This window comes from Gigantopelta aegis, chromosome 4, assembly GCF_016097555.1.
Source record: "Gigantopelta aegis isolate Gae_Host chromosome 4, Gae_host_genome, whole genome shotgun sequence".
NCBI lineage: Eukaryota > Metazoa > Mollusca > Gastropoda > Neomphalida > Peltospiridae > Gigantopelta > Gigantopelta aegis.
Window position 1 is genome coordinate 94,203,556 of NC_054702.1, and position 23,534 is coordinate 94,227,089.

At 38.0% G+C, this 23,534-nt stretch overlaps 1 protein-coding gene across 1 annotated transcript; it reads left to right on the forward strand.

Annotated features, from left to right (window-relative positions):
* The first annotated feature begins 2,273 nt into the window (after positions 1 to 2,273).
* LOC121372547 lies at positions 2,274 to 22,559 on the forward strand. The gene is made up of 6 exons (XM_041498938.1): positions 2,274 to 2,327; positions 13,723 to 13,836; positions 16,386 to 16,441; positions 20,585 to 20,702; positions 21,339 to 21,461; positions 22,414 to 22,559. Exons 1-6 carry the CDS (start codon positions 2,282 to 2,284, stop codon positions 22,431 to 22,433), a joined length of 477 nt encoding a protein of 158 aa, XP_041354872.1. The 5' UTR covers positions 2,274 to 2,281; the 3' UTR covers positions 22,434 to 22,559.
* Positions 22,560 to 23,534: the final 975 nt, after the last annotated feature.

The window sequence follows — 23,534 nt, forward strand, 5'->3', positions numbered from 1 at the left end:
GAAATTAAAACTTGTTTCAATGGGCTTTTCACTATATTGTCTGGACCACACTGCAGCAACAAACATCTGAAAGTACCAGCATTATTAGGATATGGTAGGTGTTCATGTGTGCATTCAACCCATAGTATCACTCTGTTTACACTGATTCACAAGTGTTTACCAGCATAGCAGTATGTATTCCAGTGGGTTCTCTCCTATGCACGTTTGGGGTTTTTAAGCTAGTTTTGGGAGAGATGACGCATCGTATTACGGATCTCCTAGGGGAGTTTGCGGTCCTCCTAAGGACTTTGCCTAATGTCCTTTCGACTCTGCATTGTGCAGATATAGGACTTTGATCATGGAATATAGTTTTGTCATTCACATTTAGGAACGAATACGTAATTACATTGTTTAATGTGTGCGGGTTGGATGTTGACATTAATTCCACACTCACTGGTGATGTTTTATGCTGAAAGAGACATTCCAGAGTTTGCAGCATTGCAAGATGTTTCCGACTAATAATATATTTCTACGATTAAAATTACATATTAAATATATTTTCTTGTTTAGAATATTAGTGTCTGTATATTCCATGTGTTTCTGGTCGTCTTAATATTTGTAAGAAGCCCAAACTGGATTTTGTCTTCAAATAATTTCGTACGTACGAAAAAATAATAGTCGATAACATCTTAAACATTGCAGCAAACTCGAGAATGTCGCTTGAAAGACAGCGAGTTGATAAGACTCCGGCTGGAAACAATATTGTTAATCGAGGTCACGCCACTAGGTTTATTGATATTTAAGCAAACGTACTAGAGTGACCCTCCATAATTGGCGTTTGTATTCATAGTCATCAAATAAAAACATTTCAATAACAATAGCTGTCCAGTGTTCAAAAAACAAAACACGTTATGCACTATGTCACGGGGATCCTATAATAACAACCCAGAACTGATCACTTAATTAGTTAATCTCTAGGTGTCTAGTTTACACAATATGCTAATCACTTCACCGTGACACAACACCCGCACGTGTGATAATTGAGAAACGCTAACACACACACACGTGTGATAATGGAGAAACGCTTCCAGGGGAACTTAATTAATAAAGGAATTACAACTCTATTCCTAACTGGTTAATTTTTAATTAACCCTAACTACTCATTCAATAACCTTGTAATACAGACTTAATACTGGTACCTATCACAATAAAGACAATAACCTACCGTTTACCTAGGTCCTCTAGGATGACTGGTTAAGCTTTTTATAATTATTTAGGACAGTGAGCCTACAGATTACTGCGTCAGATGACCGGCAGCACCGTCTAAATAATATTGGTATAATACAGTATTAAAATATTTAAAGTCGCATCAATTACATCAAGGTTATACAACAGAGCAGAAAATATATATTTACCAAAGTCCCGTCTGAACTAATATAGACCGTTCCCTGGAAGCCTTCCTATGTTTCTCCCCGATATCTCTAAAATCCTAGCTATTTATTCAAAACTCTCAGAGACAGCGAATATCGCCTGGGGGTACAAGGCGGTACCTCATGTATCATGTGGATTTTTCCACAGCCACCATATTTTTCTCTGATCGTCAGACTGGCTGTCGCCATTCCGCGAGCAATCCCCTGGTCATAAACAGCACTTGCGGAGTTATTACGTAACTACTGGCCACATGGCCTCCACACCTGCGCTAGGTGTGTATTAGAAAAGCTCGATGACCGTCGCGCAAAGGTATCGCGTAACAAGTTGCCCATCTGGGCTTAAGTGCAATTTGGAACTGCACACGGCCCTCTAAAACAATTAATATCGCCACAGGCGAAAACAAAATTAAGAGCATGTTCCGTCACACACTAGTTTATTTTGATGTAAGGACATCCAAAATGATATCATTCGAGTTTGACGTCATGTCCATTCAAAACGACACCGCGTCACATATTCTTACGTCTTTTGAATATCTAGTAATGGCGGACTGGAATTAAAGTTGCGTGTTCAGTTTACAAAAACATATTGCATTAAACTTGAGATTATATGATAAAGAGATTTACCTCGTGTATTTCGGTATCGTCATGAGGCTTGCATAATACAATTTTCATTCCTAATTTATGACATTGACGATATCCAAAAACACTGGTGTGAATTCAGTTCAAACATGATGTTTCAAATCGATTTTACTAGTCATCGTGGGAGGAGTTACACACGTACACCAGAATGTGGCTGACAGCATTACACATAAAAGGTGGAATTGCAAATCAAGGTGTACTTTCAGTGTTGGTCACGTTGTACAGGTAACCGCATGATGTTCATCTTACGTTGTATCATTGTGGTTGTTTCTCACACTTGTAAGTAAGGTATATACCTCTTCAATATTCAAATTCCAATGTCCTATAGTCTAAAAACCTGCTATGTTAGGCACATTGTCAGAAAATGCGTGCTGGAACCCGTACTGGATGTAAGTACTGGTTAACTGTTGGTAAATCAGCGTTTTTACTCCTTTGGCTGCAGTCGTCTGTAATGGCCTTCCAAGTTACATTTTTTTTTTTTTTTTTTAACGACACCACTAAAGCACATTGATTAATTAATCATATCACTACACAATAAGTACTGGTATATACTAAAAGGATATAAAATATTTAAAATCATAACAAACACCCGTTGTAGGTAATAGAGTTTATGACAAAAAGCGATTTTATCGCACACATTCATTAAAGGGTCATTCCTGAGTTTGCTGCATTGTAAGATGTTTCCGACTAATAAAATATTTCTACGATTAAACTTCCATATTAAATATATGTATATATATATTTTTTTTTTTTTAGAATATCAGTATCTGTGTATTCAATGTGTTGTCTGGTCGTCTTAATATTTCTAAGAAGCCCAAACTGGATTTTGTCCTCAAATAATTTCGAACGTACGAAAAAACATTTTAGGAAATAAAATGAAATTTAACCTAGTACAAATATTAGAACGATCAAAAACATGTTTAATATACAGCCACTGATATTTTATTCAGAAAAATATGTTTGATATGTAATTACAATCGTTAAAATGTCTCGGTTAGTCGATAACATTTTAAAATATGCAGCAAACTCAGGAATGCCCCTTTAATTGATTCTAGCCTTCCAAATCTCAGGCGAACATTTCTGTCACGTCTTCAAGACAATTCATACATTTTGCGGTAGAACCTAGAGTGGTTTTGTTTAACTTGGAAGGCTGGCGGGTGTTTTCGTTCCAACCAGTGCACTGGTCAACGGCCGTGGTATGTGCTTTCCTGTCTGTGGAAAAGTGCATATAAAAGATACCTTACTGCAAATGGAAAAATGTAGCAGGTTTCCTTTGATGACTACGAGTGAAAATTATCGAATAGTGTTGAAATTATCGTCGTGCGACCATTCGACCACGTTTTAATTGCGAGATCTCAAAATGCAACAGCTAAAAGGAGGAACGAGACTAGTAATCTTCTGACTAGCCAATCTGCACACAAACACGTTTGTCATTAACGTTATTTCTAGCAGACGAGATAATAGATTTTCATTTTTATTCTGTATTTAAGACCTATGGATCTGGTAGTGTCTGTGGCTTATCACGCAGGTCGTCCATTCTTTCACTTCATTCTACAAGACAAAGTAATGTAATGCGTGATGTTACGCAACACTGTCAATAAAGTGTGCTTATATCTAAAGGGGGAGAGGGTAGTGATTGTTAGTGAGAGAGAAGTCCGGGTAGTGGCATTACACCTGCGAACCCAGTACCCATCAGTCTTACATCCAATGATTTAACCACTACACCACCGAGTCCGATAATAATGTGGGGTGTTTTAACCATAGATTTAAATACATCTTAAGCAATGTTAGGACATGTCTTGTGGGTGTTTTCCCTGACGTCACACACTACACCGCGGATTTTCTTTGTTCACCATCCACAGCTGCAGAAGTCATTAACCCTGTTAAAAGGACGCTTAGAGGTGATCGTCCCCACGCATTGACGTCAGGTAGGCTGTTATTGACACCTTTGTTCGGATACCCACGCTGACAGCTGCGAAACCCATTACCCTGTTGAAAGCGACACCAGGCTTAGAGGTCGACGTCATTACGCCACGCCCCCACGCTTATAGGTCAGCCAATCAGAAGCGTCCACGATACCTAGCTCATTTGCATATTTTGGCGCTCAATAAGCCCGCTTGCTTTTGGATGTCAAACATTTGTTAATTTTGACATATACGCTTAGAGAGAAAACCCGCTACATTGTTTTCCCATTATTAACGAGAAAACTTTTATATGCACCATCCCACAGACAGGATAGCACATATCACGGCATTATCTGTACCAATTGTGTTGCACTGGCTGGAACGGAAAATAGCCCAATGTGCCCACCGACGGGGATCCAGCCTAGATGAATATTATTGGGTACAGGTGTGTCAGGATTAAATGTAACTGGTATTGTTATTCTGTTACTGTAGTATGGTACCATGCATTACAAGGATATATTTTTTTACATCCAGTAGCCGATTATTAATTAATCAATGTATTCTAGTGGTGTCGTTAACCAAAACAAACTGTTACAATGATTTGGTTTTGAGGGATTTTGTTTTTGCAAGAGTGAACAGGACCGTTGTCCTATGCAATTGTTAGTTTTGAAAACTAACTCTTTCATCCAGAATCCTATAAATCCATACACCCGGGCTATTGCCGTGCTCTCGATACGACACTGAAAGAAAATACCCGTCACGTGATTAGACATAAATTATATACTAAGACAAACAAAAAAGTATCAGTTTTGTACTACTGCATTTTACTTTAACCCCCAAGCTACATTCAATGACGTGACAGTTATGTATTTCATTCTGTATCGGTCTTCAAGCTCTACAGTACATGAAATTGGAGCACCCCTTAGTTGGGATGGTGATACGAAAGTGTGTCTTTTTAATCAATTGCCAATAAAGATGTTATACTGTGTTGGATACCCAGCCATGTTGGCATTAGGGGTAACGAAAAGGCAGATGTTGCTGCCAAGTCTGCTTTGAACTTGCCCCGTGTCCATGTTGGTGTCCCCTACAGTGATTTTAAATTTCATATTAACCAATATATCTTTTCGACTTGGCAAGATGATTGGGACGGTGCGGTTGCGAATAAGCTTCATTCTGTCAAGGCAGTCCTGGGAGAGTGGCAGTCATCCAACAGGCGATGCAGGAAGGATGAAGTAGTCTTATGCCGTGCCCGCATCGGCCATACATATTTGACGCATTCATTTATTTTAAAGAAGGACCCTCCTCCTCAGTGTGAACACTGTCAGGGTACACTGACTGTGCGGCACATTTTGTTGGAGTGTGATCATCTCACGCCGACAAGAAATGATATATTTGGCAACAGAAATGTTTTGGAATCGTTTAAATTCCATCCAATGTTAATTGTAAAGTTTTTAAAACACTCTGACTTCTATACAAAATTTTAAGATGTACTTAACTTGATTTTATATATTGTATTATACTTCCCCCCCCCCCCCCTACACAGCTCCTTACACTGTGGTTTTACATGAGTGTATATAAATATGTTCATATACTTAACATTTGTGACACCCAATAGCCGATATGTATTTTTGTGCTGGGGTGTCGTTAAACAAACATTCAATCAATTGTCTGTCAATGACACAAACGTCACATCTCAACGTGACATCGCCAATGCACTGGCAGACAACTTTTCTCATAACTCCTCTTCTGCTTTCAGCTCAGATGCTTTTACATCTGTCCGTACTACAGCTGAAAAGCAACCTATTAATTTTTCATCTGAGAATGCTGAAGTATACAACAGGCCCTTCTCTTCGGAGGAGTTGCAGGATGCTCTTCGAAAAGCCCATGATACTTCGGTGGGACCAGATGAAATACATTACCAACTACTAAAACACTTACCCAAATCTTCTCTTTTAGTTCTTTTGAACATCTTTAATAAAATCTGGAGTTCTGGTGACTTTCCTTCTGATTGGAGGAAGGCTATTATAATTCCTATTCCAAAGCCTGGCAAGGATCCTACTGACCCTACCAGTTACCGCCCCATCGCTCTCACAAGCTGCATCTGCAAAACTATGGAACGAATGATCAATCGTAGACTTGTCTGGTTTCTCGAGTCCCACAAATTGCTTACTAACGTGCAATGTGGGTTCAGATCCAGTCGATCATCTCGTTCGATTTGAAACGTTTTGTCGCGAGGCCTTCGTCAATAATCAACACCTGGTTTCAGTGTTCATTGATTTGGAAAAGGCCTACGATACTACATGGAAGTATGGGATTTTAAAAGACCTCCATGACCTCCAATTTTAAAAGATAGAATTTTTAAAGTGCGAGTGGGATACACGTTTTCAGATTCCCACTCACAAGACATGGGGGGGTGCCCCAAGGTAGCATCCTGTCGGTTACCCTATTCTTAATTAAAATTAACAGCATCGCCCAGTGTTTAAAACCTGGTGTCGATTGCTCACTATACGTTGACGATTTTCAGATTTGTTACAGGTCGTCCAATATGAGTATCATTGAGCGTCAGTTGCAGCTTTGTTTGAATAAGCTTCAACAATGGACAACTGACAATGGCTTTCGATTCTCAAAGTCAAAAACGGTCTGTATGCACTTCTGCCAGAAAAGAGGTCACCACCTAGACCCTCAGCTGTTTCTGGACAAAAGCCCGAAAAGTTCTGGGAATTATATTTGACAGGAAGCTATCTTTCATACCTCATTTAATATATGTTAAAAAGAAAGGGCTAAAGGTCCTAAATATTCTCAAAGTTATTGCCAGCACAGAGTGAGGAGCAGACCGTAAGGTTATGCTCCGACTGTATCGATCTTTGATTAGATCTAAACTAGATTACGGCTCTATTGTGTATGGGTCGGCACGCAAGACTTACTTGCAGATGCTTCATCCCATACACAACCAGGGACTTAGGCTTTGTCTTGGTGCTTTCAGAACATCTCCTGTGGAAAGTTTGTACGTCGATGCACACGAACCTAGTTTGGGTGCTAGACGTGCAAAGCTGTCTCTGCAGTATGCTACCAAGATAAAGTCAATGCCAAAACACCCCACCCATAACGCTATCTTTGACAACCGATTTATGAACTTGTTTGATGCGAAGCCAAATGCAATCTGCACATTTGGTCTTCGCATTAGGCAGCTTTTATCTGCTTCCAACATTGATCTTTCAGACATTTTGGAAACACCTTCATATTTTGTTTTGCCACCTTGGTGTATAAAACCACCTAAAATTGTGTTGGATCTCGTGCATCTGAAGAAAGATCGCACGGATCCAATTATTTATAACCAATATTTTATGGAAATAAAAGAGAAATACTGTGACTACATCCCTATTTACACGGATGGGTCACGGGATGGGAATTCTGTGGCTTGTGCCACAGTTTTTCCATCAGACAAAATAATCTCTATGAGATTGCCTGATTTGGCATCTATATTTAGTGCCGAAACTTGGGCAATTATTAAAGCCCTAGAGAAAAAAAAAAAACTCTAGCTCCTCTAAATTTATAATCTATACCGACTCACTTTCGTGTCTCCAGTCTTTACAATATATGAAGCTGGAACATCCCTTAATTGGGATGCTGATACGAAAGTGTGTCTTTTTATCTATTAACAATAAGAATATTGTGTTTTGTTGGGTACCCAGCCATGTTGGCATTAGAGGCAATGAAAGGGCAGATTGTGCTGCCAAGTCTGCTTTGACTTTGCCACGTGCCAATGCTGGTATTCCCTATAGTGATCTCAAACATCACGTAAATAATTATATCTTTTCTACTTGGCAAGATGATTGGAACGGTGCGGTCGCGAACAAGCTTCATTCTGTTACGCCAGTCCGGAGAGAGTGGCAGTCATCCTATAGGCGGTACAGAAGGGATGAAATAGTCTTGTGTCGTGCTCGCATCGGACATATTTACATTACCCATTCATTTATTCTCAAGAAGGATCCTCCACCTCAGTGTGAGCATTGTCAGTGTACACTGACGGTGCACTATATTTTGGTGGAGTGTAATCATCTGATCCAGACTAGAAACGATATATTCGAAGCAAGGGATGTGTTTGAATCCTTTAGATTCCACCTTGAACTTGTACTAAAGTTTTTGAAAGAAACTGGATTTTATTCCAAATTTATATTTACTTTTGTGTAATATTTGATTTGTAACATGAATTTTACCTTTATAACAAATGTGATATGTATTATTTTGTACAGCTTTACACTGTCTTTGACGTAACATTTCAAATTTCATGTACCACCGCACAGCTCTATACATTGTTTTTAACCTAACCTTTTATTTTTACCATTGTATGACACCCAATAGCCGATGTATTATTTGTGCTGGGGTGTCGTTAAACATCCATTCAATTCCAATTTGTATGCCGACATGCGCCCGTTTACGGCGAGTGCTCCCTGGCGTTTAAAGTATAAACCTTTGCGCTGGCGAACGCCGGCTGCTAGCGTCTTACGGCGGGTGACTGCGTCAAAAGTATAAATCCAGCTTTATAATACTTCACGCCGGTCTCTAGTAACCACCGATGTATTCTAATTATGGCTATGTAGTCCATGGGCCAGATACCGAAACCCTCTCTCTCTCTCTCCCCCCCCCCCCCCCCCCCCGGGAATTTTGGAGACAAATATGTTTAGATACCTCATTATATATGAATTTAATATCTGCTTGCCTGCAGCAAAAATGGTGGTGGATTAAAAAAATATCGCCATTTGAAGGGGGGGGGGGGGGTACCGTTGCACATTTTGTGTCACAAAAACACTACATTGAAAAATTAAATATATTGATAAAGTTGTCATCCATATAAATTTTTAACGGATATAAGGCCAAAATGAATGATATTAATCCTATACTAGATGCTAATAGTAACAAACCAAATAACAATGCAATATGTGGTATGAATAATGATATACTTATCGGCAAAAGTTAAGCAATGCCTGAAATGCATTATTTTCTATATTTACACATATTTTAACCTATTAAAATATTAATATATTGAGGCAGCATATTTCAAATATGGTTCAGTATATCTGCCTATACTATACTCAACAAAATTAATTAAGGTCCAATAGATATTTTAGCATTTTCCTTTAAATATGGGGGAAAATACAATTTCTTCCGTTGAAATTTGTCAGCATTGTGGCATGTTCTTAAACTTAATGACTTAAATAACAATTTTGAGGGAAAACAATGACAAAAAACATTCTGAACAAATGTGTAACAAATACTTGCCTAATGCTCATTTCAATGTTTTTCATAAGTATGTGAAATACCTAGTGTTTTTTGCGTGTATAACCAGTAAAAGTTTACTGAAACAATGTATAGAAGCTATATATATGACCAAAACATGCTAAAATAATATGACAGTAACAAAGAATTATATTATAATATAAGAAAGTTTACTAGCCCTTAATTAATTGTGTTGAGTATACATGTATGTGCATCAATATTATGAATATGTCCCTCTTTACTAACACCAGTGTTAAAAATTTAAATCATCAGTTTTGTGTACCTACCATAATTTCTTTTGCATTACATGTACAAGTCATTTATCTGACAGAAGTTCATCTTATACTAGTCTGTGTTTGTAATATTCTTCGATTTGCCTTTATATTTACATTGTGCTTAACGTATGCTCAGATGTATATAATTAGTTTCTACATCAAATATTGTCTAGGAAAGTTTTGACTTCCTTTCATATTCCTTTGCATTTTCATGCAATTAAAATATGTCTGCCATGTTCACAATTTCTGGTATTCTCCTTCTCCAGGATCTGCTCTGGTAACCCCCCCCCCCCCCCCCCCCCCCCCCCCCACATCAGTAAGTCCATCAGCTCTCATGGTATCATATCACTATTTCATCTCTAGTGTGCCTTCTAAAATTTCTCAGCCATATGACAATTTGGTTGGGGAATAGCCTGGACAGCCTGGCATGACTGATACCAAATGACAACTTGGCAATTTGTTCTCTTTGCGTGCATTATCATCCTTGGTTTGGCAACAAACATTTCCAGACATTTCTCAAGTTATGATGTGTTTGTATGTTATTCGCACCTGCACTCCCATAGAGAAGGTATATGAAATGATCTGCTTCTTAAATATATAAACATAATTTTTTGCTGAACTTCATTGAGCTAACAACATTTCAAGGAAGTCTTGGTGTTGCTTGGTAATATTCAAAACTTCCAGTTTTCCATTCTGCATAAAAGCACTGTTGGTATCATAGCCAGTAATGGCAAGCACAGCTGGAATTACTAGTTGGTGTCTTCCCTGCATCCTTAATGATGCTGTGCACATCTATAAGATGCCTCTTGTTGCCAAATTGAGTGTATACAAAGTCCGTATCTGGGATGGTGAACTGGCAGCAATGTACAGACATTGAAGTATAATCTTTGTTTCTGCATCTTCTTGTGCACTTTACAACACTCTCAGACAAAGTTTGCCTTTGAAACATGTACTTTGTCTCACAAATAGAACCCTCTTCCCAAGAAGCTGAGGGCAGAGTTTTCTTTTTGTTCATTTAAAAGGTCTTCCAGTCTCTTGAGACCTTTGTAGGGATTCCTTAGATCAAATGTGGCTTGGAAGAACCCCTTTCACATGAGAAATTTAGTGCCAAACCACGAATGCTGTTATTATGCTACTGTGGATTAGTTGCAAACCTTCCATCCAGTAGATATTCCCTGAAAATATGCTGTACCAATGGAGCAAATTGCCATGGTCTCGTATGGTATTAGTCATATCACAAAGTCCAGGATATTCCTCAACTACATAGAAATGGCTGAGACATGTCCAAAGAAATACTGAAGCTGAAGTGGATGGCTTGTGATCTGATAATGCAAGAGCTGTTGACAAATTGAGGGAGGAACAAGAGCAAAGGCCCAGAGGACAAAATAAGAAATTACAGATATTGTGAACATAGTAGACATTATATTTAAGTCAGATGATAAGACTGAAATAGGAAAGAAAGTCAAGTACTAGATATGCCTGATGACTATATCTGATGTCAATTATATAAACCTAAGCACAAATTAAGCACAATTTAAATACAAATATGTTTTTAAAAATAATACAAGCTTCTGTGAGATCGATGAATTGTAAATGTTTTAACACACATGCCAAGGAAAGGTACTTATAATTGGTTGGTACTAAGAACAGGGACATCTTCATAAATTTGTGAACATAGTATATAAACTCCATATACTTAACCATGTTTGAATAATGAAGCCTCAATATGTTATAGAAAAAAGCAGGTCAATTTGTTTTTTTAATAATAAAAGCTTCAGGCAATCCTAAATATGTGTATACATAGAAATTAATACATTTCTGGCATTGCTTACTAGTAACTTATTTTGAGAAGTATATAATTATTCATACCTCATATTATATTGTTTTATAATTGTTATTAACATCTACTTAATAGAATAAAAGGAAGGATGTAGAAATAGAAAATTGTAAACTTCACATATATCATATTTGTGTCGCATAAAATGATTGAGAATTGGGAATGAAAGTTAGATTTTTATAGTGCTAGATATTTGCCTGATGACAATATTCTATGTAGATATCAATTATATACACCAAAACATAAGTTAAGCATAATATAAATAGAACTGCAATTATAAAATATTACAAAAAGCAACAAAAAAAACTAGCTATTGTAAGATGAACTGTTGTGAGATAGATAAATTGTATATGTAATGCAGACTTGCCTAGAATAGTATGTAAATTCACTTTTTATGTTTGTAAGACGTGTGTAATATAAAAATATTTAAAAATTGATCTCAATTATTTTTTGGTTCATGCAAGTATGAACCGAAAAAACGATGTGCACGTTGTATGAGTCCGCGTGAACCAAAAAATAATTGCGTCAAACCTTATAATTAAATTTATATGCATACTTTAACAATACATAACTGAATTTATGTACGCCTGTATTATTGTTTGTGTAAACTTCATTGATACTTATGTCGCGTAAGAATGCGAACGTTCATTCACTATCATTTGAATCAGGTGATTTTGTTTTTGTAAATGACGTCATTTCCTCTAGCTGCTGTGCATTTTTACGGATCGTTTAGTTATATTGGAAGGAATTGTCCTGTTCATGTTTAGTTTATATTTTATGAAAGTGAACGAAGAGAACGTGTCTAACAGTTATGCTGTTGGTGGAACCGTTTAATTTTCGCCAACAGCTGTAGAACATTAGTTACAGAAGTGAAGTTTCCTACATGATTTCTTTGGCCACCGACCGAGTCTCATGTCTTGATTAGCGAAGAGGTTGAGGTTTTGGGGTGTTTTAAAATAAAAAAATCAATGCGTATATATCTACATGTCTACTCTGCTACAGCATTTTCCATTAATTTATCGTATACATTTTTTGTAGCTTTCACGTGTGTTTTCTTCAAAATATCTAAATATGATTGCCAGAATAATCCAGCTTGTTGCGCAAAAGTAGTGCGAGCCAGTGTGTGTGTGTGAGGGGGGGGGGGGGGGGGGGTAGTAGGCGTGGTTTAAAAAATTTCGGTTCATCGAGATATGAACGAAAAAAAGTAAGCACCTCTGGACCAATGAGATTGCCGTAAAGTGTATAGACGCAAAGAAAATTTAATTATTTCAAAATATCCGTGTAAATGGTTTAGACAGCATGTACTGCACCATATTTAAATAATGCTGCCTTCAGATATTAAATACAATACAATAATAAAAGGATCAGAATGTTTTAGGTACGGTATGTATATATACACATGTACATAGAGAATTACGTATATCGGGAACTGTGTAACTTTTGCTGGTGAGTATACCCCCGGTACTATATCCATACCACATATATTGCATTGCTTTGTAGTTTGTTGTTATGAACATGCAATTTAGCATGAATAGCATTCATACTTTGGTCTTAAACCTGTTCAAAAATATGTCTGGATGTTAACTTGAACATTGCCATGCAGTTTTTTCATATACTATGTTTGTAATACTCGGGACATTTCAAATTCATTGACTCACTATGCTTAGTCAGATGCCAAAAATGTATTAATTTTTGGTGGAATACATTCACCAGTAACCCAGCTTTAAAGTAAAAGCAGTGATATAGTCCAGAATTATTTTCAAATATTTTTGAAAATTATGTGGAACATTCACCTTGATCAGAAATTTGCCCTGTTAAAAATAAATAGGGTGCCTACACTCAAACGTGCCCTACAGGCACACCCACCAACAGATTGCCTGCAGACAAGCTGATTTGAATATGTCTATGTATAGGCTTCAAAGATATACTCATCTTGAAAAATCCCTATATGGGGGGGGGGGGGGGGGTTTCTAGTGGGCCCACGGTCTAATGCACCAACAATTCAATTGCCAGTGCATACTCGAATATCGATAACAAGTGGAGCATGACAGGTACATGCATATGTATGTAGTTCAGGGGCACCATTAACTTTGCAGCAAATGGGTGTTTTTTTTGTCCGTTTAGTAGGCAACACTGTGCCTTTAAATTCTGTCAACATTACATATATATTCAAATAAAATATATATTTATAACTGGGATTTTATGTATGCAGATTTGCCTATAATTCAAACATCATTATTATTCTTTTTCTTTGTTTTGTTTTGGCTATTTTTGTTTGTTTGTGGGTTGTTGGGTTTAATTCGCAGCACGTGGCAGTCGTAAAGTAGCCTTATTGATGACTACTATATGTATTCATATGTTGCTGTTTTTTACGTTCGCAGCAGTTACCGGCAAACTGGCGTACGATTGTTTCCACTACAAAACGCCATTATCCTGCGAGACAGAGGAAACGCAAGCCTTTTCAAATTGCTGTCACGACTTGGACTGCGGCACAGGTAAATTCAGATAGATTACTGTATGAGTGATATACGGAATTTATGAAACTAGTTTGGGAATTATTTTATTCCCCGAGCAAAAGCGAGGGGTGTAAAACAATTCTCAAACGAGTTTCATAAATTCCGTATTGCATTCCAGCGAATGTCATAATTTGTTTATTGTCCACAAAGTATGATTCTGAACAAAATTTTGTTAAATATGATTGTAATCGCTTCACAATCTGCGTTAATAACAAGTCATGTCAATTACAGTGACATGGATTGATGTCAGTTTCAGAAACGTCGACTGTCGCAAGATTGCAGATGCAAAGGCGACAATCTGATTAACATTAGCTCTATTGTTCTACCAGTAGATCGAACAGCATTGTGTGGACTCCCATGTCCAGGTGACATTTCATCTATAATTAACAATTTAAATATCGACCAGTTACATTTCGCCTTTTATAGCGTTATTCGGGACATTCTAAAAATATCGGGCGAGACTATGCAATAGGCGAACTTGTTGGTCTATTTCAACATTGAAAAAACAGGGGTAAAAGTGCAGTAATAAACTCTGGATTGTATACTAGTATAAACAGATTTTATGGCGACACCATCGCGGGATTTTTTCTTCTTGAAACAAATTTTATATAAAATAATGTATTGAAATTAGTTTCCGGCATACTTCGTAATACACCTGAATCATTTCGTATACCCTCGGCATAAACCCGAATATTTTCAAATCACTATCATGATTTTGCAAGTAAGGTTTTGATGGTCGAATGAAAGGTCAACTGGACATGAGCTCCAACGGGCTGCTGTTAGATCCACATGTAATAGTAGAGCTAATTTTAATTAGATTGCAAAGGCGACTCGTGACGTCAGTAGTATGCTATATATAGAATATCAGATTAATACGTTTTGATATCGTGGTTATTTGGCGAGGTTTAGATAACGCTGTAACAGGCGAGCTTCAGCTCGCTTGTTACACCGTTATCGAACAAAACCAAATAACCACGATATCAAAACGTAGTAACCTGATATTTTTTATCATGCAACCCCTTTCAAGTTATATCTTTGTAATATGTTTCAGTCAAAAGCAGTATAGAAATTATTAGTTTTATCGTGTAGAAACTACTCCAGGAAGTCGGACAATAGCAGGTGCCCAAAAGCATCTTGGGAATGGCATAGCCAACCTGAAAGGTTATGTGTTTCCAAATTTTAAATAAAATATTTTGATTATATTTCAAAGTCTGTTGTGTCACATTACAATTTTTGTAAATTTTTCTGTGAAAATAAACTCAAGTTTATATGTGACCTGAAGATCAACATCAATGGCTGCTAGTGACGTCAGACGCTGTTCCCAATGTAAACATTCTTTGTAGGAAGATACTTGCGTTTTTGTTTCAAAATGTTTAATTAAAAACACTGGCTAGTTCCGAATCGAAGGGAATAAAGAAGAATTTAAATATAAAAGGTAATTTGATGTTACAGTAAGTGTAAATGTTATATTTATATATGAAGTTCAACAATTATTGCTGTAAATGGATGTTTGAAAAAATAAAAAATGGTCTATCTGAAAATTGAGCGCACAACTCATTTCCTAGTGACATGATAACACTTCGAATTATCAGGTAGCGGTTATCAAGTCAATAGGAAGCATGGTTGCATGATAAATAGAGAATAATACATGAGTGGTCGTTAAGATACCATTTATCTCACAACGAGTTGTTTTAAAACGTATCTAACAAGCGAAAGCGAGTTTGATACGTTTTTAAACGAGTTGTGAGATAAATGGTATCTAACGGACACGAATGTATTCTATTTCTTACATATCCTCAAAAACCAGGTTTTAATATTTTTCGACTAAAAGTTATTTACAGCTGTTGCATTTGTAGCTAACTTGCGCGTCAGGAGCACATCGATTAATTAATCATCGGCTATTAGATGTCAAAAATTTGGTAATTCTGACTCGTAGTCATTAGAGGAAACCCGCTACGTGTTTTCTAATGCAGCAAGGGATCTTTTATATGCACTTTCCCACAGACATAAAAACACATACCACGGCCTTTGTCCAATTGTGACCGGCCTCGGTGGCGTAGTGGTTAGGCCATCGGTCTACAGGCATGGGATTTTTAATGGGTAGGTGTAAACCACTTGCACCGACCAGTGATCCATAACTGGTTCAACAAAGGTCATGGTTTGTGCTATCCTGCCTGTGGGAAGCGCAAATAAAAGATCCCTTGCTGCTAATCGGAAAGAAATGTGTGTGGTCTGACGCCATATAACCGTAAATAAAATGTGTTGAGTGCGTCGTTAAATATTTCTTTCTTTTTTGTCCAATTGTGGTGCACTGGTTGGAACGAGAAAAAAACCAATCAGCTGAATGGATCCACCGAGGTGGTTCGATCCTGTGACGCAAGCTCCTCAAGCAAGCACTCAACCGACTGAGCTAAATCCCGCCTCTCTCTCTTCGAATAGGGCAGGTGACTGACAATAAAATATGGGCCTACATAACATGAAATATTAACTAATTTTGATATATTTCATGTTATAACTTGTGGTTTCAGATATGAGGTGCTGTTTAAACGGTTCTTGTATCAGAGATTGTTACGACGTTCGCACGGTAAGTACAAAGAAAAGAAGAGTTTGTTTATCAATACTTCAGAATACCTATGACACGTGGCCCAGATAATACGCCCGCTTAATGCGAGGTCGGTCAAGAATCGACCCCCGTTGTTTGGTGGCTATATCTCGTTTCAGCCACTGCACCACGACTGGTTTGTCAAATGGCGTGGTATGTGGGATGGTGCATATAAGTGATACCTTGCTATTAATGGGAAAATATAGCGGGTTTCCTCTCTAAGACAATAATGCCAGAATTACCAAATGTTTCACATCCAAAAGCCGATGAGTCATAAATCAATGTGCCCTAGTGGTGTCGTTAAACAAAACACACTAAGCTATAACGTTTTAATTATTAGAAAAGTAACCCACTTTATAGCCATTTCATTACTTTCAAATAGAATCAGAATCTCAGATTCGTTAACTGTTTTGTTGTTGTTTTGTTTGTTTTGTTTTGTTGTTGTTTTGTTTAATAACATTAATTAAACTAAATTTCATTATCTAGGAATTGTGAAGCAAAGCGTAGTTTATCCGGGAATCCTGACAAAAAGTTATGACGTACTTCTTATTACAGCAAGCTTTGTTCCATTCCATTATTCCATTATATTCTCCTAAACATATCTTATTTTTCCCTTTGTGGACAAGATGAGTGCTGTGTGAATGTGGTAGGAATAAAAATAACTTCTGTTTTGCAAATTCTATTCACATATTTGACATAGAGAATACTAAATGAGACCGTTCTCACACGGGAACGAGTATAGTATTTTACTTATTACACCGTACATCAATGAACAAAAATTGCACCGAACTAAACAGAAAATAACTAAACAGGACATGAAAATTAATAGATTAAAGACCGGGAAAATGACGTCATTTAGCAAAATGGCGTCATGTTGTGGTCACTTCATTTAGCTATTTATCAACGAAACATTGCATTTCTACGCCACACACATATCAACGAAGTTTATACAAACAATATTATAAACAAATTCAAGGCTAAACAAATTATTAAAATATATTTTTTTGTTAAATTATCCTGCTAACATGAATTATAAGCATTGACAGTAAGTATTTGTTATTTAAAAATTTGAATAACGAATGGTGTTCCAGACCTTCGTTTTTGAAAAACCCAGGAGTGCTAAAAATCGCACTCCTCAAAATGCTTACGAGGGGAGTAGAAATAACACTCCTCAAAATGCAGAGGAGAGGAAAATCGCACTCCGCAAAATAATCAGAATTAGAGGTAAGAGACCGAGAGGAATTGCACCCATGAACATGATTAAGTTTGAGGAGTAATGATTTTAGTTAGGGGCATTGTATCATGATATATCGTCCCGTAGGCACTAAATGATTAGAACATCCCACCTGTTTAGATACCTTCTATACATCTTAAAGAACAAGAAAAACCATGATGGCAAAGTTTGGGGGGGGGGGGGGGGGGGGGGGGTGGGGGGGGGGGTGGGGGGGGGGGCGGCCGGGGTTCTGCGGGGGGGGGGGTGGGGGGGGGGGGGGGGGGGGGGGGGGGCGGACGAGGTGTGTCGGTAGGGGGGGTCTGAGGGCGGCCATCTTGGTTTTCAAAATGGCCACCATTTGTGAATATTTTTTACCATAACTACAGTTGTGGATGTCGTATGAAGTTAATTCTGGCGGCTACATCCAGATTTTCAATGCCAAAAATGTTTTAAAACACAATTTTAATTCAACCATAGCAATATTGTGACTCAAAACCATCTTGGTTTTCAAAATGGTCGCCATACGTCAACTTAACGACAATTCGGTACCACTAAATATAGCTTTGATGTTGTGCAGCACCCACATAGTTACTGAAGTGTTTTTGAGTCGTTTCATTTGACTCGTTTCAGGAAATGACTCATTTCACTGTTTGGATAGTAGCCAACTTAACCCTTTGACCTTGGGAAACGTTTTGGTAACATTTCTTTTATTCTCATTGCCAAGGAAATAAAAATAAAACTGGCAACATTTTGTGTCTCATACATAGACAATAGTGGGCTAGATTTGTGTTGGATTGAAGTGGACTTACATGGTTCAGCTACCGTGAAACAGATTCTCGAGGGGGTTATTGCAGCACATTTAACTACCCTACAGGCTTTGTTCACACTCTATGCAGAAGCTTTCTTTAAAGACAACACAGATTTTCTCCGTGCATGTGCTAGTAAGGTGGACCATCTCAACCAGGCTTGCAAAAATGGTAATGTTGAAGACATACAGAAAGCCCATGCAGATATGATGCATACCATTGTATCACTGGATATTGTGAACCAGATGAGCAGATTTGATGAACATGTCACAAACAATCCACTAGCCAGAGCCATTCGTCAGTATATGCAGATGGTATTAGAAATGCTCATGTACATCAGAGCTGTACGGACTGGTGATTGGAAGCTTCATCTGGACACCACAGAAGTCTTTGTAAAATACTTATTTGCTCACGACAAGTTGAATTATGCACGCCTTACTCCTGTGTACTTGGGAGATATGAAAGTCTTAGCTCAAACAGATACCGAGGTATGGGAAGAGTTTATGGAAGGCAACTGGGTCGTCAACAAGAATATGGTACCTTTCTGTGCTATTGGACCAGATCATGCCTGGGAGCAATTAAATCGGATGATGAAAGTAGCTGGAGGCCTTATTGGCATCACGCTAAATCCATATGCCCGCACCAACTTCTTCCTGGTTGCACTCGAGCTTGCACGTCTTGCAGAGGAAGCAAGGAACATGGCTGATCTACCCAAGACCAAAGCGAAACATCATCATGAGCTCACAGAAGCAAAGGTCAAGTAACGGGAGAAGAATGTTATGGATCTTAAACACACCATTGACAAATTCACCAATCCCTTTGCAGATGGATGTGACCAGCTGATAAACATGGTTACCAAAGCAGATATCAACAAGAGGATCGAGATTGGAGAGGAGAGATTTGTACAGTTTGTGTCAGAGAGAATCGTGACAAATAATGTGAATCTGTGGGCTCCATTGAAGAAACTTAAGCTACAGATGTGGTCATCGGCAGGGAAGAAGGTTACCCTAAAAGATGGGGACAAAATTGTGGATCTCAAGGAAGATAGAGTACTCTTTGCCCGCAAGCTTGTAGTCTCCAAAGCTAGAGATACTGATCTTAAGCAAGTTGTTGGAACCTATGAATTATCTGTCGTACCACGAGCACTGTTTGCAGCAGACGGTTCTATGCTCCATGCCACATCAAAGAGTGATTTGATGTCGATTCTTGAGGGCCTGCCAAAGGACATACAAGTGTCAGAGAGAGAGATCCAAAATATACTACTCGAGCTGACTCCATTTGCAAACGTGTCGCAGTTGTCGATGGAATGGCTGATCTGCAATCACTAAACAAGCCAGAAGGGATATCCAACTGCTCTGATCTAGCAAACCACTTCATTGATAAACATTGGCAGAGATACAGCGAATATGACGAAGTTCATTTGGTGTTTGACAGGTATGACATTGGTGAATCACTGAAAACAAACAACACAAGCGTGATTTGTTCAATTTAGGGGCGCGTTATTTCGCGCCCGTCAGATTCAGTTGACGGGGGTTCACGGGCATGATAGCGCTCGCGCCCGTCAAAAATGAAGGTCTGGTGTTCTCAACAACGGGTGTATAAGAAAAACCTATATCGTATTGTTACATAACTCACTGATTATACTGAGAGGCATAAATAACGCAAATGGGTATTTCACTGAATAAACTCGTAGAAATATAATTTGGGTAAGCGGACAAATGACATATTGGTGACAACTAAGTGAAAACGGATAAAATGAGTGTCCAGCAAAACACAAAACTTGGGTGTTTATTGCAACAACACAGCATTACATATGAAAATATGTTTTGCGCGTACATTGCCTGCTCTCGTCTCCCTATAACAGCAACCGGGTTTCGGTTTTTTCTGTCTTTTTTTAATATGGCACATATTTTAAAAAAATGCTGCTTTATTGAAGAAAAAAAACAACAGCTACCGATTTGAACAATATCTTCATTCAGTTACAGTTGTTACCAACAGGTAATTTGTCTGCATGCTTAATATAGATGACAACATTTCTATAAGAAAATATCCGCGAAATACCCAAATGCGTTATTTATGCCTCTCATTATATATATTTATGTTTAGCTCGCAGGATACTGTCAATCCCAGAAAGACTGCCAAGCCAGCTATTGTTGTGTTAACCGAGATTATGAAAACGGTGCCAAGTTTGGATTTTGTCAGAAAATGGGAAGTATATCAGACGGTAACTTGACGTTCCTATTGGAAATTACACAATGAACACCCACTGACTATGACGTTAATACGATTGATGTAATGACGCATGTCATAACATTAATTTGCATAACGGAAAGATGGATTGATGGACATGCATATGGCTGGCTGGATGGATGAATGAATGTTTTGTTTGCGAACTCGGTGCCTACCAGCCTTTTGTCCGGTGGCTTAACCACGACACCATCGAGGCCAGTGCAATTACGTTAATACGCCTATATAGACCAAGGGAAGTCAATAATTAGTTATTCATCATTATTAATAGTCGTTCAAAACAGTCATTTTGTTCGTTGAAGAAAAATAATAGTTGTGAAGATGTTTGAATGGATACATAGGTGAATGAACAAACCCATGTATGAATGAATGCACTAATGAATGCATGAACGAACGAGGTAACCAATTAACTTACTAATTAATTAATCTTTAGAAACGGAATGTAATTTATGTGTTTTCGGCTAGCGTACATATTATAATTAGTACAATTTTGTTTTTAATTGAAACATTTATTTAATGTTTCAGGCGGGGCGTAGCAGTGTCGGTCTAGGATCGATCCCCGTCGGTGGGCCCACTGGACTACATTTAGCAGTAACTTTATTTAATGTTTCAGACTGTTATGTTAGCGATCCCTACACAGCCACGCCTCCTGCCGGTATAGTGAAAACATGTCCCTGTGGATTCGGGAACTATTGCGCAGGAATTGCAGGAAAATTCGATCAGTTTGGACAGATGGGTTTGTATTTCTGTAACGTTAAAATGTGTATCTTAACTCCTAGAGTAATATAAGCTAGTACTGGCAGTGAACATATTTTGAAACCGTACTGAAAAAAAATAAGGCTCTAACGTGTTTTAATGTAAGCCGTATTTTGGTCCAGAGGAATCGGGAACATATACAAGCGGATTTCTAATCTAATGGGAGTATGTACGGTATTTCCTTATAGTCGTAATTTATGACGCTTAACTTGGTATTTTTTAAAAATACGTATTTATGAGAAAGATGTATGCATTAATTATAAAGACACATGTAGCTAAAATAACCTTAGCCCATGTCTGTAGGATGTCCAACGTCCAGAGTTAAACAAAGTTCAATGATTATAAAACTTCAAAGCCATGAGTATAGTCTGGATTTTAAAATTGTATAAGGACAGGGGCTAGCATTAGTGTCTACTATTATTTAAGGTCATTATTCATATGGTTTAAACTGAATAGTGTTATAAATATAGCATTCATTACGAGTGCTATACCCCGATATGACTTCGAAGAGATTTATGAAAATGACTTGTATACCAGGCTGGTGCTTATAAAACCTTTAGAGTCTAGACTCAATACTTTGATAATGCCATGACAACGTCATACAAATTGTATACATGTGACATCATTAGAGATTGAGTCTGCACTCTAAAAGTTGTATAAGCATGGGGCCCTGAGGTGTTGAAAGGGTTTACGACAAATTCCAACGTTCATACATACATATGCGATATAATTAGACATTTCGTGTTTACTGGCTGAACAAGCTGGATTTAGAATTGCATTATTTTCTATGATCTTGAACGTGTAAGACAATTCGCAAATGGAATTAATAGTTTTCGTAAATAACATGCATTCGTGTATTAATCTCTAGGTATTAAAGGTGTTGGTTAGTCTCAAGTGTCGATGAAATAATTGACGATTGTTTCGGTTTTCAGGTCACTGCAGATCATTTTAGTCAACATGGAGAGTATAACTAGTTTCAGAACCAAAGATGAATATCGGAGTTTTGTCTACACATGTATTCAACACTGAGTGCTGCTTATATAGAGATATGAACAAAAATGATCGAGAAATGGATTGAGAAAAAATTGGGGTTGTTGTTGTTTGTTTTATTTTATGTACTGTGCACACGACATTTTAATATAGTATGCAACTTGACGTTTATGCAGATGGCCTGTACATACCAACCTTTGATATGCCAGTCGTGGTGTACTGGCTGGAACGAGAAATAGCTCAATGGGCCCACCGATGGGGATCGATCCCAGAGCGACTGCGCATCGAGCGAGCGCTTTACCACTGGTCCTATGACTCGGACGACGCACTACAGACCGAGTTGAGTCTTAACAAATTGTTGCCTGATTCTGCGAAAGGTAGCTGTGAAGTGAATGCGATGATAAAAAGTAGAATATATTTGTTTTGTTTAACGAAACTACTAGAGCACATTGATTTATTAATCATAGTCAATTGGATGTCATACATTTTGTCCATTAGTAGCAAGGGATCTTTTATATGCACCATTCCACCGACAGGATAGCACATACCACGGCCTTTGATATACCAATCGTGGTGCACTGGCTGGAACGAGAAATAGCTCGATGAAAAAAAGTAGAATATATTGTCATTCCTAACGACAAGAGGTTTGTGGTGAAATGTTATGTACTGGAACGGAGTAACACTTCGCACATTTGTAAACTATCTTATTTTAAAGTCGGTTTTGTTTAATGATACCACTAGAGCGCATTGAAAAAAATTATCATTGCCTGTTGGATGTGAAACACTCGGTAATTCTGACTCTTAGTATGAACATGAAACCTGCTACATTTTCCCATTAGCATCAAGAGATATGCACTGTCCCGCAAACAGAACAGCACATACCACGGCCTTTGATATACCCGTCATGGGGCACTGGCATATTGTCTTAGAGAGAAAACCTGCTATTTGTTTCCATTAGTAGCAAAGGATCTTTTATATACACCAGGGGCGGGACGTAGCCCAGTGGTAAAGCGCCCGTTCGATGCGCGGTCGGTCTGGGATCGATCCCCGTCGGTGGGCCCAT